At 37.5% G+C, this 17,366-nt stretch overlaps 1 protein-coding gene across 2 annotated transcripts in view; it reads right to left on the bottom strand.

Annotated features, from left to right (window-relative positions):
- Positions 1-59: 59 nt before the first annotated feature.
- The window catches only part of BRD7 (bromodomain containing 7), a 30,296-nt gene continuing 12,989 nt past the window's right edge, over positions 60-17,366 (bottom strand). Inside the window, exons 8-17 of one of the 2 annotated variants that reach the window (XM_073307663.2) lie at positions 15,986-16,109; positions 14,848-14,923; positions 13,607-13,714; positions 12,234-12,366; positions 9,863-9,974; positions 6,203-6,259; positions 4,858-4,966; positions 4,522-4,665; positions 2,890-3,033; positions 60-1,696 (exon numbers count right to left, since the gene is read on the bottom strand). In XM_073307663.2, the coding sequence (XP_073163764.1) occupies positions 1,632-1,696; positions 2,890-3,033; positions 4,522-4,665; positions 4,858-4,966; positions 6,203-6,259; positions 9,863-9,974; positions 12,234-12,366; positions 13,607-13,714; positions 14,848-14,923; positions 15,986-16,109 (1,072 nt within the window). In that variant the 3' untranslated portion in view covers positions 60-1,631. The remainder of the gene's footprint in view (positions 1,697-2,889; positions 3,034-4,521; positions 4,666-4,857; positions 4,967-6,202; positions 6,260-9,862; positions 9,975-12,233; positions 12,367-13,606; positions 13,715-14,847; positions 14,924-15,985; positions 16,110-17,366) is intronic. The other variant, XM_073307664.2, reaches the window with a different exon arrangement.

Genomic DNA, 17,366 nt, shown 5'->3' with positions numbered 1-17,366 from the left:
AAACTTTTTTTTTACTTTAAAATAAAGACTTTTCTGAAACTTGCTTTGTAATTATTTAGAATATAACATCTAAAGCAGATTTGTACATAAGCCTTCATTTCTTCCTTCCATATTTCATTAACCTGTTATGCAACTTAAGCCTAATTACAACTAGACTCTTCTCTTAAATGCACAGAGTTCAAGATAGAAATCTTCACTTGAAAGTATGTAATCATGGTTGATCTTTTGAGAACTGGAGAGTAATTTCTCTAATTTATCCAGAATGGGCTGATACCTCTATCATCTCCTAATTTAGAGTATTTGCATAGTGCAATAGAACATGTAGTAACTGCATGTCTAGCCATACAGCATTTCTGGTAGAGCTGTCAGAGTAGAGCACTTGAACATACCAAAGTAAATTCACACAATCACTTAACTTCAACCATCTACCGCCCATCTCCACTAACTGCATAATTGCTGATTAGGTGCAGTTCAAGCATTTCCTTGTCAACATGGTAGGGGCTGCTGGGAATCTGAGAGGACAAATTGTATTCCCAAAGTAAAGGGGAGTGGATAGTGGACATTCAAGAGAAGCTGGGGAAGAAAGGGGCTTGGGAAAAATCTGGTGGCTGTGAGAAGGAGTAGGCCCATGATATGTGGTGACAGTGCAAACCTACCTTGGGAAAGGAAATGGGACATGCGTAATCAAAGTGATGCTGGGGGCTTGCAGGTCTCACTCATCCTCAACTTAGTCACCAAAGATAGAAGCAAAGTAGACTAAGGATCAGTAGAGAATGGCAGCCATTAAAACAGTACTTTTCTTGTCTTTCTCCTACACCAGCTCAGCTATTCCAACTGAGTTAAAGCTCTCCAGCTTAATTAGCAGGTATTTCCTAGGTGACTATCTGAGCTGGGTCCACAGTCGGGGAGTTTGAAACTTCGAGTGGTCAAGCCCTCTTAAAGGTTTATGGAACCTTTAGGCAAGAGATTTGTTAATGTCACTGTTTAATTACCTTACTCAGAAGAATAATGCATCTTGGCTAGGCATTCTTAACCATTTGTCCTGATAGCTGCAATAATTAGCAGCAACATTATAAAAACTCTAGTTGGTTGAAAGTGATAAACAGAGCAAGGTCATGAAAGAAGCCTAGGCTACATTTATACAGCCTCAATATAGCATCTTCCACTAATTTATCAAATTTTATCGGCTTCTATTTAGAAAGCTGTTTTTCCTTTGCATCCATAAAGGCTATATACTTATTTAAAAGAAAGTCTGCATGCATTCAAGTGCACCAGATCTGAAAGTTAGTAAATGGCTTTGGAATACTGCTGGATAAATAGTGGTACAGACAGATTATGTAGCCACAATTATGTTGGGCCTAAGGCTGTAGATAGCCTGACATATCCCTTGAAAATGATGAGTTAGTCCATCCAAATTCACGATTAGATGTGTATGCATTAGAAGTAACTGAACTCTAACATGAAACCATCATGACCTTTGATTGAGTTTAACAAGTTCCAAAATTTAATAGACAAAATATTTCCTCTAACTCACAATGTACAGATGTTCAGTGAATACATCCTGAACAAAATTTAAATCTAGTTCTTTAATAGGACCAAATACAAATATATAACTTAAAACAACTGAAGTTTCAAATTCCAATTGGACCAGATTCATTTCCACTGAACATGGCAGCCTTTTTAGATTCTTGACCATCTGAAAAAAAGTTATTCCACACAGATTGGTCAGTCCAGTTATCCCATTCAACTTCCCTTAAAGTAGTATATATACAATCTAATTCCCTTACTACTCCTGAAGTCAATTTCCTATGTCAGCATGAATCAATTTATGCAGTGAATCCACTTGTATTAAGGAGCTAGTAATTATACTAGGACATATTTCTTGCTCTATTCCTGTTAATTAACCAGATAGGGCATTACTCTTGCAGTGTACATCACCATAAATATCTTTTATAAATGTACTGATCTCAGTAGTATGATTAATTGATGTCAGTTTTTCATTTAAGAAATATGCAAAACTGCTTGAAAAGTTTGCTTCAGAATAAAAACTATCAAGAAATGGTTTTACTCTGTCAGTAGCACAGCTTAACTAAAACCTGTTACAAACGAGAGGGATGGCGTGTACGGTATTGTACGCTATAATATTTTATGCTATTCACTGTTTTTTAAACAAGACTGACCTAAAAATACTAAATGAAATTGAAAAGCTAGCATTTAATGCAGTGTACATGTTGAAACATCTGCTAATTCAAAAGAGTCAGTTTCTGTTGCAGTGTCAATATCCATGTTACCTTGTATAGCCTAGGCCATAAAAAGGGAGGTATGTATTTAAGGCAAACAAATGCAAAATAGTATAAATATAAACATTGCAGTAGAAAACTTAGTCATTTCATGACTGACTTGCCAACCATAAAATGACATTACTGAGGCTTAAATCCTTAATTCCCGTTCTTTTCACTATTTTCAATATGTGGCGGCTTCATAACTGAGCACCCTTAAATGGAAAACTTAAAGGAAAAATTCTAATGCATAGATGCCAAATTAATATTAAAAATGCTTAAGAGTCAATGCATTTTTTTCTACATGTGGTGTTTTCATCTTCAGTCAGATGTGCAAATGCAAAAATTGCAACATACACAGACAGGGAAAACTTTTTTTACTCTACTAATTTAAGTGGTTGTACCAATTCTACACACTTCTCTAAACAACAAAGTTACCTTTGGGCTGAGAATAACCATGTCAAATTTCCACCCAAAAAGTATTTAAAAAAGGGAGAGAGACCAGCAGTTGGGACTCCACCTTAACTTCTGCAGTTGCTACCAACAATACTACGATGACTTGCAGATGTAGTTTTGCTCTTGTACAATGCTAAATACACTCTATACTCACCATCTGTTAAATCCACAAAGCTGGCTTCAGTGTCAGGTACAGGAACTGAAATTCCCATTGCTTTTCGGATTCCATACGTGCTTACAATGTCGCCTGGAGTCACTTGTTGCGCAAGTTCTTTTAAATTATTGGTCACTCTCTCCGCTAGAAAGTTAGAATACTGTAAATTAATTTGTGTTTTTACAAATTGCCCAGAAGAGTCTAAGTCTGACTTTCAGCACAGCTGTAAATAATATTTAGCTTTGGTGAATTTGTAGTTATATAAAAACTAAATAAGCTCCTATAATAGCAGAGACATCTTACTGTCACTCAGACAGTTAAATCTAGTGGCTCTTTGCTTCTCCTGTGTTGCACTTGGCATTGCGGGGGAGCAGATGGGCATTAATCACACAGTAAAGGCACTAGGAACCAGAGGGAGAGAAAATGCAGCATTTTCCTTGCACATTCCAAAGCTGTTACTTACCAGCAGAGAGTGGGGTGAGCTGGAGAAAGGAGGAGGAGATGAAACAGCTCCTTACTAAGACCCCTTTGAGAAGCAACAGAAGCTAGACAGATTTAAAGCACACGGTAATGCTGCTGCAAGCATCATTAACTTGCTCCATATCATAAGGGTCACAATGTAAACAGCTGGTGGAAAACCAATGACGAATGACCATGTGGCGCTCAGGGCACTGATCTTTGGGTTTGAGTATTTTGCCTTCGGTTCTCAATCCTGCATGTGAACAAGAGGCCATGGCTATTGCCCCTTTTCACTTTAAATGCAGTAGTTCTCAGATCCCACAGCTGTAAAGTACATCACATCAGCTATTTTTTCCCCCTCAGGAAAGGGAGGATTTGGTCTACTTTAGACTTGCATGGAGTTGGTAAGATGTATGTGGCTAATGGAAGAGGAAATGCACTACGAGAATGCACAAGAGCTAAAAGCCTCTCAAACTGACATGACGTTTTAGAATTAAGCTATAATTCTCAAATATTTACTTGACCTTAGCTGACAAACAGAACGCTTCACATTGTTCAACTGTTTAGATACATCGCACACAATCACTCAAGAAGGGAGTTACTTTTACAGATTAGTAATTTCCAAATAGGGAAATGAAGCAGAGAGAAAGCTTGCTTTAAGGCAATATCAGAGTTTGGATTATTACCCAGGCCCTCTATTTTGTGCTTATAGCACACTGAGAATTTCATACTAAAATAACTCAATCCTCAGATGTACAAGTCTTTAATAGTTGCTTTAATAAGCAACTAAAAGTTAGAGTTCTATCATAACTTGTTAACATCCAACAATCCAAGGTGGTGCACTGCATATCAATTACTATCTCAGCTGAAGGAGCTGGAATGCCACTGTCTGAGACAGTTATTCAGAAAGAAAATCAAACAGAAGCCACCTGATTCATGTGCTCCTTGGCCAGAATTGACAAGTGGGGCCTCCAGGTGTTCTGACTGTCCTATTTTAACACAACACTCAACAAATTCACCTCCAGTTTCACACTAAAGATAACAGTTTAACCAAAAAGTCACTCTTAACACCCAATGTACAAATTTACTAGGAAGTTCTTAACCTGTAATAACTTTATACAAATTCCAACTGACCTAATTGTTTTCTAAACATCAATTAAATGTTATACTCACCCAGATGCATTTCTTTGTAAGATGGACCCAAAAGACAAATCATATTGGGAGGTGGTTTTGTACTCAGTCGTTCATTTTGAGCATCTTGGAGCTCTCTGAGTAACTTTGTGGTTTCATCAAGTTTCTTCTGGAAGATTTCAGCCTCTGATTGATAGAAAAGCCCGTGTCAGTGAAAGGAGGAGATTTTATATATATATTATACACACACACAGAGAGAGAGAGAGAGACACACACACACACTCATTCACATGCTACAGCAAACCAATTACAGGATAATACAAAATACAATGTGCCCAAAAATAGCACTTGCATTCCTAATTGCAATAGATTACTCACCTTCAGAGTCAAATTCCTCTACATGAATTCCAAAATTTGTTACTGCTTTCAGTGCTGTAAGCCTATCATTACTAGAGTCCAACTTGTTGGCCGCATCTGTTTCTATAATCTGCAAATAAGTGTTTAAATGAAGATTTTAAAAAATGCTTTTGCAGTCGTCTTCGTGTATGCACAAGTGCCTCAGTTGGCACGTGACCAGGATTCATCACCTAATTTGGTCTGCTGGTTGTATCAGTAGCTTTCCCGGATTGGGCTGGGTACTGACTGGGAGTGCAACGCAAACGCTGATGCATGCCACCGCTTTTGCAGTGTGTAAATTAGAAAACTGTCAGATACTGGGGGACTGACTAATTTAGATTTACCCCATTTGTTCTTCACTTCAAAGCAACAACAATCTTTTACTGTTCTATAGTTAACTATTCCATCCCATTTATGTATTTTCAGAGTTGCAAGTATCCAGAGCTCTGGGCACACACATAAAAGTAATGTAACAAACATACAAATTATGACCAGCCTCCAAATATAAACTCCTCCTGAACCCATCCCAAACCAGGACTCTCCCACAACCCGCATTCCCCCCCAAAAGCCATTAAGCAAATAAGCTGAAGATCAAACAATTTGGGCTCTGGAGCACCAACAGATGATGAAATTCCAAAGTACAGTCCATTCGCTGAAAATACTGGCTCCAGCCCCCTCCCAACTGAACATCGGGTGTTGAGTTAATTGGTTCAGTAACGCAAGACGACAGGCAATTTGAGATAACCAGGCCCTAAGCAATTTGGGGCACTGGAGGTTTAAAATCTGTATCTTAAAATGACACACGTTGTACAAAATTACTGTAGTATGTTGCAGGTACCGGAAAATATTGACTCCTGTAATCAAAGTTCTGAATGACACACAGTAACAAATATAAACTTCTACATGTCTCATTCTGTGCATTGTAAACGTGGAAGATTTTACTTAAGAATAAATGCTTCAGGTTTTTGTGTCACACAGATTGATATCAAAACCAATCAGATCTACATTCTGATGTGAGATTTACCTTTTGGACTTTATCCTCACAACTTGAAATACAAAACAGTTACAAAAAAAGCATGCAGTTTTGAATGGTGGTACACAACATCTGTTTATATAACTGCACACATTTCTCCAGCTTTAAGCTATTTTGCAGTTAGGAGCAATGTTCCCTCTAATTTTTGACAGGCTGTGTGCGCAAAAAATTTCTTCAGAGCAAATTTTTGTGCACGCAGGGTTTAGGTTCACACGCACAGCTTAGAGGGAACAGGGGTTAGGGGTTAAAAATGCCTTTTGGAGTAGCTGCTTGGAAAAAGATAGAAAATATCACCTCCACATCTTTTGTTGCATCGCTTCTCCCATGCTGACCTTCTGCATCCACCATTGGCTGAAATTATGAGAAAGTATTTAGTATGACATTTAAAATGAGTTCCTATTTTAAAGTACAAAGCAAAACCAGAACCTTACAGTGGGATATTCATAAATGGAGGGAGACAAAACAGTGTTATGGGTTTTCATTGGTAACAAAAACTACACAGCAGTTTTTAACGGAGAGAACATTCCTTATTTGTCTTGTACAAGAAATTAGCAGTAAGGGGTTTTCCTTCTATTAAGTTGTTTGGAGCAGGCTAGTGTAATTACTATAATGACAATCACTTCAGTAAATATTGCAAAATGCCTTCCATTATCCTTTTTGCAAATGTTTCCTTTTTGAACCAAAATTTTCAAATTTTCTTTGCATGCATGAAAGTTTTTTGTTTTGGGGGGGGTTTTTGTGGAAAATTCCTTTCTAAGTTAGAGACTGAAACACATGTTCTAATCATATTTTTCTTTAAGTCTAAAGCAAAAGTGACTGAATCCTGTAAGTGGTCTTAAGATAATGTCTCTGGGGTTAAAGAAAAAATTAAAACTAAATAAATAGTACTTCTGGGCAGAGGTTCACTGCCCAGTGTCCATGAGTATGAAACTGACTAATTTGCAGCCAAAAATTATCTTCAGTTATAAGGGCAGCCAACAATTTTTCAAATGTTGATCAATTTGTTAATATCTCAGAGCCATGAACTCCCCATTCCTTTCAATGGTGTGAAACTCTAAAACCTAATACTTTAAAAATGGGAACATAGTTAACTAGACCAATTTTTTTATTTTATTTAAAAAGGCTTTCAGCTCACTCTGGGACTGTGGGCAGCATTTTGTTACCACACTTCCTTCCTGCCAAATCAGCCCTTCTGCTTGGTGAGAACATTCAGCATGAGCACTTGCTAAAACTTCACAGGGATCAAGGAGGATTAGATGGGTAAATAACTAAGTATTTAATTAGCAGAATAATAATACCCTACCCTTTTATTCACCTCAGGAAAGACTCATTCTCCTAGGCTAATCAGATGGGCTGCTGCTAAGGGTACACTAAACTTTTAATGAAAATTGAGCAAAAACCTCCTGCTCCCAAAAATGAAAAACTTTACTCCCTTACCAGTAAAAACAAAAGAAAATTGTGGGCCGACTCTACAGAGACCATTACAGTAAGGAGGGGGCAAGGACATGGTTCATTTTGCAAGTTTTCACTTTGTTACAGAACTTGAGGGCCAGATTGTCTCCTAGATTGGAAAGAAGAAGAAAAAAAAGCACAAGGAACAAAAGACATGCCACTCGATTTCCACCTCAACCTTTTATCAAGAGAAGGTGAACCTATCAGTGTGGTCAATTCCTGACTCTGCTAATATCATTGGTTCTAGGGCACAATGCCAGAATGAACAGCAGTCTCAGAGTCTTTCCTGTCTGCAGAGCTGAATACCCCCAGAAGAGCTTCACTAGATCTGGGGATGCACCACAATCAGATCCATTATCCTGCTTATGGAAATGGAAGTGACAGTGATTTAGTCCTATATTTTCCTATTCTAAAGACACAGTTGTCATAATATAAAGCTGTGATAATGGCTAGTTAAACCCTGCAAAAAAACTGTTTCCAGCCATTCACCAACAGCAAAGGCAAGAATCCTCCCCTCCCATTCATCTCAGAGGTTTGTGCTTAACTGTGACTATTTAAATATTATAAGGAAAGGACAATCTTTTTCTTTAGAAAAGTAGAATTTAAATTCATTAATAGTTACATCAATGCAACATTAGGGCTCAAAGTTACAAAACGAGAATGCACTTCCTGCATGTTATGACATACATTAAATACATTCAACTGCCCATTTGCAAAGCAACAGTTGCACATCTGTACTATTTCAAACATGGCCTAAGTTAACATTGTTACAGGAGCCTTCTCTTCTGCATTTCCTGGCTTTTATTTTAACTGTCTGACTTAATGCTGCATTAGATCTTGTTGTATAAAAATTGTGTTTGGAATGACTGCATACAAGTGGCAAAATACACAGTGTGTTTTGCTTGTGCTATAGTTCACAGAAGAGCAAGTTTAGTTTAAATCATTGGCTTTTTGTACTTTCTCTCTGTAAAGCCAGGTTCACCTTAGTATCATGAATTGAACCACACAGACAGAGGGACGAATAAAACTAGAACCGGTAAGTTGTCAAAGCATCTAGAACTCCTCTAATGCCTTTTCTATATGTCCTAATGATCAAATTTTAAAGTTCTAAACATCATGGGAAGAGACGAGAACCATATTGTATATTTAATCATCAGCTAGCAGGCTCAGTTCTTCAAAAGTTGTTATGCATACAGAACAGACTACACCTCTGCTTGGTGCCCATCTTCTGCACTCAGGAACTATTCTGCTTATGGTAAGTTACTACTACTTATAAAAATTAAGTTTGAAAATGCTCACCTGCAGAGTTTCAACTGTTCACTGTGGAATTATTTATTTAAAAAAGTAATTGACAAGTCTTGTGTCAATTTATGCTATGAAGCCATGTTTTAGGAGTCCATCATGTGGTTTTATATAAAGTTGGGTAATAGTTACATACTATAAGGTTATAAAAGTTACTGCGTACAACAATACATAAAGCTGAATCAATTTTTGCAAATCAAGCTGGCATAACTGCATTTTTGCCTTTGGAAAGCAGTCAGTGTTTGCTACTATCTCTTTCCAGCTTTTTTTGCTACAACTATCTTCTGGAAAACCAAACCAGTTGTCAAACTTATGAGATTTGCTTCAGAACGAGAGTCTAATTGCACAGTCAGTCAACTTTCTGCTTCAATCTACTTAAGTGACTTTGCTGGACAATACCCCCAACTATTACACGTTGACTGTTTTTCCCTCCCAGTATTCTCTATAACAAAGAGTTTAAAAATGCAAAAGCATAACTAGAGGTATATGAAATGATCTGAAAGTGAATTTTACATCAAATTATATTCTCGGCTTCACTTTCAGTGGAGAATGAAAACCAGATTAAAACATTTCATTCAGTCTATGAATTGTTTTTGAAAAGATTAAATCTTTTAATAATTGTAACTCATTGCCTATAATGGGATGTGTTGTGGTGACCAATGGGAAACTCCCAAGCCCTGAATATGTAGGGTTTTATTCCAAGGACTTGTGTATGAATGTATGAGAAAATATCCTTTTTGAGCTTGAAAGGCAGAAAACTTGAAGCTACTCGAGGTGAAGTCCTTTATTTAATCCTTAAATCAAACAGTTTGACAATTGCAACAGCAACATCCAACCGCAAAAAAAATCTGCACCATATCCTGGCAGAACTACTTTAAGGCCTTATCTAGCCTAGGACAATAGATCATATTTAACAATGGGTTAACAAACATGTTTTAACAGTTAGGACATACAGGGTTTAACACATTTCAAAACCCATTCATTTGTCAATCATCGACTTGAGGGTGGATGCATGTTAATTAAAACGTGATAGGATCTAACTAGACTAGGAAAATGGGTCATGTTCAAAAACATATTAGCTAAGAGTTAGAAATGCCAGTTTCTAAATCACATCAGCCCAACTGGCTTCAGAACTTTTAATTTTCGTTCTCTTCTAGAGATAAACCAAGCACCAGAAAGTTCCCAAATCACAATTCTTACCGTTTCTAGTTCTTTCACAGATCTAGAATATCCCCCTTTAGTTAAAACATCCAGCAAACCATCAGCCATTACACATGGGTAGTCTTGAGACTTTGCCAAAAAATTCTGAATACTGAAAGGTAATTACAAAGAAATCAATTTCACATCAAGCATGGATGACAGAAAAAACCCTGTAAATGGTTAGTATGTCAAACCAACATATTGAACTTTGAAAATGCTGATATTAGAAGATTGGCAAGGGATTCAGTCTAATAGGTTTACTTTTTGTTTAAATAGCCAAGGCTTTTGTGGCCTGTGGACTAACTTAGAGTCCCAATGTAGCCTACAATGCAACTGAATAGTGCTTTAAGCAGCAAGTTCTCAAACGGCAATTAGTTTTGCATGTTTGATATTCATTATCGCTGTTGCACTTGTTTAAACAATTCAGGTATTTGAAATGAGCTATAACATGGAGTATTAACAACACTAGAAAGTTTTCTAATTTTCTTTCAGGAGATGCTTCTAAAGCACATCAAGACAAAGGTGTATTCATAACTGTATCAAATAAATGCTCATGGAGTAGAGGCATTAGAATCGAGGGTGGTTATAAAAGACGTGAGACAATTACAGTAATTTTGCTCAGTATAATAAATCTGATCATCATTTCAAGCACTATACATTATATTTGAAACTGAAGTTTGTGTAGCACTGAGATGTCCCATAGCTACCACCATGGTTCATGAACTGACATTTGACACCAGTAGTAAAGGTGCCTCATGTCTAACACAATAAAATCAGGTTCCTTAGAAGTACTAAAAAGTACTCTATCTAAACATCCCTAGCCATCAACACTAGTCTTCAGTTTCTGAACAGTATTAAAGCAGGATGGCACACTTTCTAAGATTTCAAAAACGCAATGGTTTCACCAGGGAAATAACTGCAGGGGAGTGTATTTTCATTTTTTATGAACATCTTTGTACACTAAGCAACTATCTAGGGACTTCTACCAAGCATATCACCATTGCATCTGAGTGCAAAAATACCTTTAAGTATTTAACAATATAAGCATACAGAAATATAGTTAACTGAAAGAAAGCTATTAAGTTCTGATGAAAGTGAAACCCAGATTATTTTTGAAGTCACTCATTAACTATTTTATATATACAATTGTGTGTGTGGGAAATTAAGTTGTATTTTAAAATTAAACATGCAGATCCCCCTCAGATCTTCTGCATATTCATATACTTTGGATAGATAGCTTTAAAGATTAGCTCTTAGAAAAGAATTTTTTTTTCCCCAGTAAACCACACTTGCAGTCTTATTTTAAAGCAGTTGTGGAATTACACAGTGTTGGATTATGGCAACGGCAACTAAGCAAGTCAGTACAAAGATGACTCATTTATTTGCACAGAGCAATCAAACTGGTTAAAACATGTGAAAAGCTATCATAATTCATGGCAGTCATTAAGAGCCTGAAAAATACAGTTTTCCAGTATCAGTCAGTGTTATCTTTGCAATGGAGTTTTTGATTTCATGCACTTCATGGATCAAGAGTATCAAACTCCCTAAGATTGCTCTTCCCTTGCTAATGTCACAGGTGCATTGTTATTAAAGGAGCTGTGTCTTAAAATAGCACCAATTTTAAAAGGTAGAGTAGGTGAATTATGAGTAAGTACCAGAATCTAGTTTGGTTGCATTCAATATGCAAGACACAGCCTTAACCATCAATATTTGACTACCACAACTGTTTTATTGAAATTACTTCAGAAACTTTAACTTAAGATTAGTTTGTTTTACTGCTAAAGGTAAGCATACTAGATGAAATGGGATCTCTTCATCACAAAGGAGAATTTGATGCTGTAACTGCTACTGATAGGGAAACAGGCAGGGGTGAAACTGAGCCAGTACCAGCCCATATGCAGCCCACGTTAAAGCGCTGCCTTTCACCTCCCCCGACAGCATCTGGGGGGCTCTGTAGCAGCAGGGTCGCCCACAGGGAAGGCAGGAACATTAAAGCACTGCTGCAGTGTTTTAACATTGTTGCCCCTTTTGTCCCCTCCACCCCCCGGGCCACAGATGCAGGGGGCCAAAAGGGCAGCTGTTGGAGCCTCGGGCCCTTTTAAAGCGCTGCTGGAGCCCTGGGCAACAGGGGCCACGCAGCACAGATGGGCTGGCTGGGGGAGACTGACCCCTCAGCCTCGCCTGAGGCACCGGCCCCCAGAACCGGTAAGAATTTATTATTACTTTCACCCCTGGAAACAGGTATATTTACTTTTTCCTAGATATGCATAGGTTACAATAAACAATATTTAACGAAGTCTGTACAAACTCTACTTACTCTCAAGATAACTTCAGTAATTGTCAAACTGGAATACAGATCTTTCTTACTTACCTGAAACATTCTGGATTAGAATCTTCCCCGTACGTTGAATAGATTAAGTCAGAATCATCCTTGCTGATGTTTGCAAATGTGGAGTCATAGGCTGGAGCATAGGAACTGTAGGGCCCATAATTCAAGTATACCACTGTTGAATAATACAATATCACTAATTAGTCTTATCTTACATGTGCACAATATCAGATTCTAACATTAGGAGTAACATTCAGTGTTCTAAAGTTGTCCCAAACAGGGAACCTTTAAGCAATGCATTTCTTACAAGTTTTTACTAATTTGTTGCATCAATTTAATTCCAAGAGTTTCTTACATACAAACATTTTATCAACTATATCTGGTTAAAGCACTAGAATACATACAGAAGTACAGTCCTGCACTGGCAGGTATACAGACCAAATGACTTAAAAGGGATTTTCCATCCCATTTCTTCGTTGTGTAGAAGTTATTTGGCTTCTACGTGATACAGTCCCTACATAAAGCTGAATTCTCCAAACATTAAGGGCATGATTTTCTAAAAAGCATGATGTAAAAAATGCATGCCATCACTGAGTATGTACAAATCTGTATTTCCACATAGACTTTAAGGCCAGAAGGGACCATCATGAGCATCTAGTCTGTCCTTGTGTACACTGGAGACCACAGAACCTCTCCCACCCACTCCAGTAATAGACCCGTAACATCTGGCTGAGTTACTGAAGTCCTCAAATCATGGTTTAAAGACTTAAAGTTAAAGAGAATCTACCATTTACACTCGCAAGTGATGCATGCCCCATGCTGCAGAGGAAGATGAAAAACCCCAGGGTCTCTTCCAATCTGATCCAGAGACCTCAGGGTCTCTTCCAATCCTCAAATACGGTGATCAGTTAGACTCTGAGCATGTGGGCAAAACCCACCAGCCAGACACCTGGGAAAGAATTTGTTGTTGTAACTCAGAGCCCTAACACGTTTCTATCTCTAATGGGAAATACCTTGCCTGATGCATGGTAGGACTGCATTAGCCTTTTTTCATGGCCACATAACATTCCAGCTCATAGTCCCGTGATCAACCAATACACCCAGTACACATGAAAAGGAACAACTGTGCTGACCTAATCATTTGCATCTGTGCATGTAAGTATGTACATTTTTGCACGTGCAGTTTTGAAAATATTTTAGATCTGCTTAAGTAGTTGTTTGATAGATAATATATGAAGAGGATATGTAATATTCTGCTTCAAAGAACAATTGAGAATACTACAATTTTGCTCTAACAGCTGCATAAAACCCAGTTCCAAGCTGTTTGGCTGGCTGTCGTGAGGTTTAAATACCTAGCTTAGATGAGCTACTGCTGTTAAGAGAATAAAGGTTTAAAGAAAATATGTAGCATTCACCTGGAGTAACTTTGTTCCTTTTGTCTTCTTTGAACCCCTGTAATGTATTAACTCCTGACTGTAGTCTTCCAGCTGTCATACCTAACTTCACAGGGCTGTAACCTGGTTCTACAATACAGCACATCACAAAACAGAAGTGACCAAGGAATAGTTAACAACATTAAACAGATGCAAAATGTCCAACTTAATATGGGAGTTCAGAGCACAAATTCTGTCAGTCTGCAATTTCCAAAGATTTAAGATCAAACTATACAGATACCAAAAAAATAAAAAAAAAATCAGGTGTTCTCAAAATTGCATTAACTCCCTGTTTGAGTGAGGCCATTGTGAACAGATGCACATCTGCAAAAATTTAAGTACGACAGACCCAAATAATACCAGTCTCTGATTATGTATTTAATGTTAAATATGTTTAAACAAACATTTATATATTTACAAGTAATACTAGAAAGAGTTGCTGGGTAAACAATTACCACCACCTTCCATAGAAAATTCACTGCTAATATAAAGTTCTTTCCCTCCTCCCCATGCTACACTATCTGAGATAGCATAAAAAAAGAGTTCACATAGAATGTAACATAACTTGGATCCCACTTCTTCATCCTTGCCAAGTTCTGCTTGGTGCAGAAACCGGGGAGGGGAAGGGACAGCGTTGTGTCACCTTTATACTTCCTCCCATTCTGGGGTAGTTGGGGACTAGTGCAGCACTGGCACAAGTTAGAAATAGCCAAAAACTCTCGCCATGCCCCCTTTTAGCTGGAAATGTTCCCTAAACCACATGGCAGGGAGGGGAATGGCACTGCCCATCTAAGCGCAGATCTACACTATAGCAGGGACTGACACTCTGAGATCAATCCACGATGGTCAACTAAGCAGGTCTAGTAAAGACCTGCCCAATCGACTGCAGATCGCTCTCCAGTCAATCCCTGTACTCTACCCTGACGAGAAGAGTAAGCTAAGTGGACAGGAAACACTCCGTGGTATAGAACCCACAGTAACTCGACCTAAGGTACATCGACTCCAGCTATGTTATTCACGTAGTTGGAGTTGCGTAGTATAGGTCGACTTACCACGTTAGTGTAGACACAGCCTAAGTTATCTAAGGATTCCCTAATGGCTTGTTCCAGCAGGTTTGCAGCTCCTCTACACCAATGGAGACATATAAAATTGGTGGTAACTGAAGCACACACCAAGAGTAGGTCTAGCCATTGATAATTAACATGCTCAACAGACAAACATACCTCCTGCATTAGGGTCAAATGGATTAAGAAGTCCCAGTGTTGTTGTACCATCTGGTTTTCTTCTTTCAAACTCACACTGAAATCAAATTAAATTATTAAAAATATTTGATTTTACAAACAACTTTGGATTCATAATATTTGAACTGATAGGAACTTAGCTTTTGAGAGTTTTAGATGGTATTATAGGGAAAAATTTCAGTGATGCATATTTGTAGTGAGGAGTATTAAGAGATCAGATTTGACCCACAAACTTAAATGTTACAGTAGCTTTGCTATGCTTACACTTACTCTTCAGTTCATACCTTCACAGATGGCCTAAACCCAGGGTATTCAATCATTTAAATGGTAAATGTCAAAATTCAGGCTTTTTTTTTTTAAAAATTGTCTACAATTTGTAACTCCTCCAGTTACCAATTTGTGAAAATTTCTAATTTCATTATTAATAGGGCAAATAGAAATTGTTGTTGTGAAAGACTGAACAGATTTATTGCGTTAGATATGACTAATATTCACTTGAAAAAGAGCTCTGTATGGCTCAAATGTTTTTCTCCATCAACAAGGTACAAGGGAATAATATATCTACGAGGCTGCATTCAAATATTTGGTCACAAATGAAATGGGCTGTTTGTGTTAGTCTAGTGTCTTTAACACCAGTCTTCAGCACAAGATCCCTGTATCATTGGATGCAGTTAGCAGTCTTTGCTTAGAATGGACTATTCTGAAACAATGGTTTTTGCACGCTAGGGTTAAAATGTTTAGTGGTTCTGCACTGTACCATTTACTATAAACATCAAGTGACTCAAAGTTTAATCTTTGATTAAAACTGTTTCTAGCAGTCTTGCATGACTGAGCTCTAAAATTCATTCAAAAATTTTATTTCAACTGAAGTCAAGAAGTGTAATGGCCCACAGTAGAGATCTTATTTAGTTCAACAAGTTCAGGAAATGTTCAGCTAAAAAGTACTTTTTTTTAAACTTCCTGTGTTTAAAATGTTAGATTTAAATCAAGATTAGACACGAGTAAATCTCAATGTAAATTATAGCATTGTTATACCCAGAATTTCAAATGCTACACAATGTTAAATGGGCATTTCCCAAAGAGTAAACAAATTGGTTTCGAAATCCACCGAACTATTCACCTGACTGTTCGCAAGTCTTCTTGTTAACTTTCCTCCAGATTCTCTAACGATACGATCAATCTGCTCCTGCTCCCTTTCTAAGTTATTATTCCTTAATTTTTCTTCGAGTAGATCTTTGTCTTTCCTGCAAATAAATACAGTTCCTCACATTATCTGCCTCAAAACGAGTGAAGTCACTGAATCACAAGTATTGGCAAAGGTTCAATGGAGAAACAGTCTGCGTCAGACTATTACAGCAGAATGTCAAGTACCTGGTACATACAAAGGAATTCAGTATGAGCAGGTTTAAACAGGAGAAAATATGCATTAGAAAGCTCTCTCTAAAGCTGGTTGGTAACTTTTCGCCAAAATGTTTTTTCACTGAAAAATGCCAGTACATCAAAATAAACTTTGCGGGAAAGGGTCCATTTTGACACATTTTCCGACTCGAAAAAGTTTCAAAATTGTCAAAGGGGCCCATTTTGACATTTTCAAAACAAGAAATCTTAGGAGTTTGGTTTGGATTGAATTTATACTAAAAAAGTTAAGTCAGAATTGAAACAAAATGTTCTGATTGATCCAAAATGGAATTTTTTTCAGGTTGTTGGATTGTAAAAAAATGTTGAAATTAACTTTGTCATGATCCAGGACGGAAAATGTTTGAAACCTCAAATTCTTGCTGGATGGGAATACTTTTTCCCGCCTGCTCGATCTATAGGCCAGAGTGGACTTACACAAATAATTTGGTTCTCTGTGTGCTAGTCTCTCTACAGCTGTCTTCACACATGGGTTTCTCCAGTTAGAGATTTGCCAATTTGGAGCACTGCCATGCTTTGCAGCTGCATTCCCATAAACTAAAAGGAATCGTTTTGGTACATTTATTACAACAGTCTAAACTCTGATTTCCTGGAGCTATGTTGTCATATCTTGAGTACCAACATTCATAAGAATGAAGCCGCTGATTGGCAAATATTTTGAAGTATTTGAAGATATTTCAATGTAGCAGAACTGCTGCTGTTACACGCACTCTCTGCAGCGTTTAAGACCTATCTGACAGCAAAAATAGCTAGTAGTTGCCAGCTGAAATTCTCAATAGACTACATATTGTTAAGTGCATCAAAACGTTGAAAAGTCATGCTTGCCAGCTTGCACCAAACTGGCATTACTTGAGTGAGAACAATTAGACACAAGAAAGCCCACAAAATCTTGAAATAAGTTAGTCTTGGTGCAGAATTACCTTGATAATGCAAAAGACCTTCTATAAAAAGAAAAAAACATATTCATGATTATTTTGGCCAAAGAAAGGGCTAGAAGAAAAAGGAATGGAGTTAAAAAGCAAAAGTAATTTCCAGGAGTCTAGGAATCAGAGTTTCTTGGTGCATAAACAGTGCCAGAAATGCAA

The sequence above is a fragment of the Lepidochelys kempii genome, chromosome 12 (assembly GCF_965140285.1).
Source record: "Lepidochelys kempii isolate rLepKem1 chromosome 12, rLepKem1.hap1, whole genome shotgun sequence".
In the NCBI taxonomy this organism is placed as follows: Eukaryota; Metazoa; Chordata; order Testudines; family Cheloniidae; genus Lepidochelys; species Lepidochelys kempii.
The sequence above is the reverse complement of the archived record's forward strand: the minus strand, read 5'-3'. Positions and strand labels throughout refer to the sequence as shown.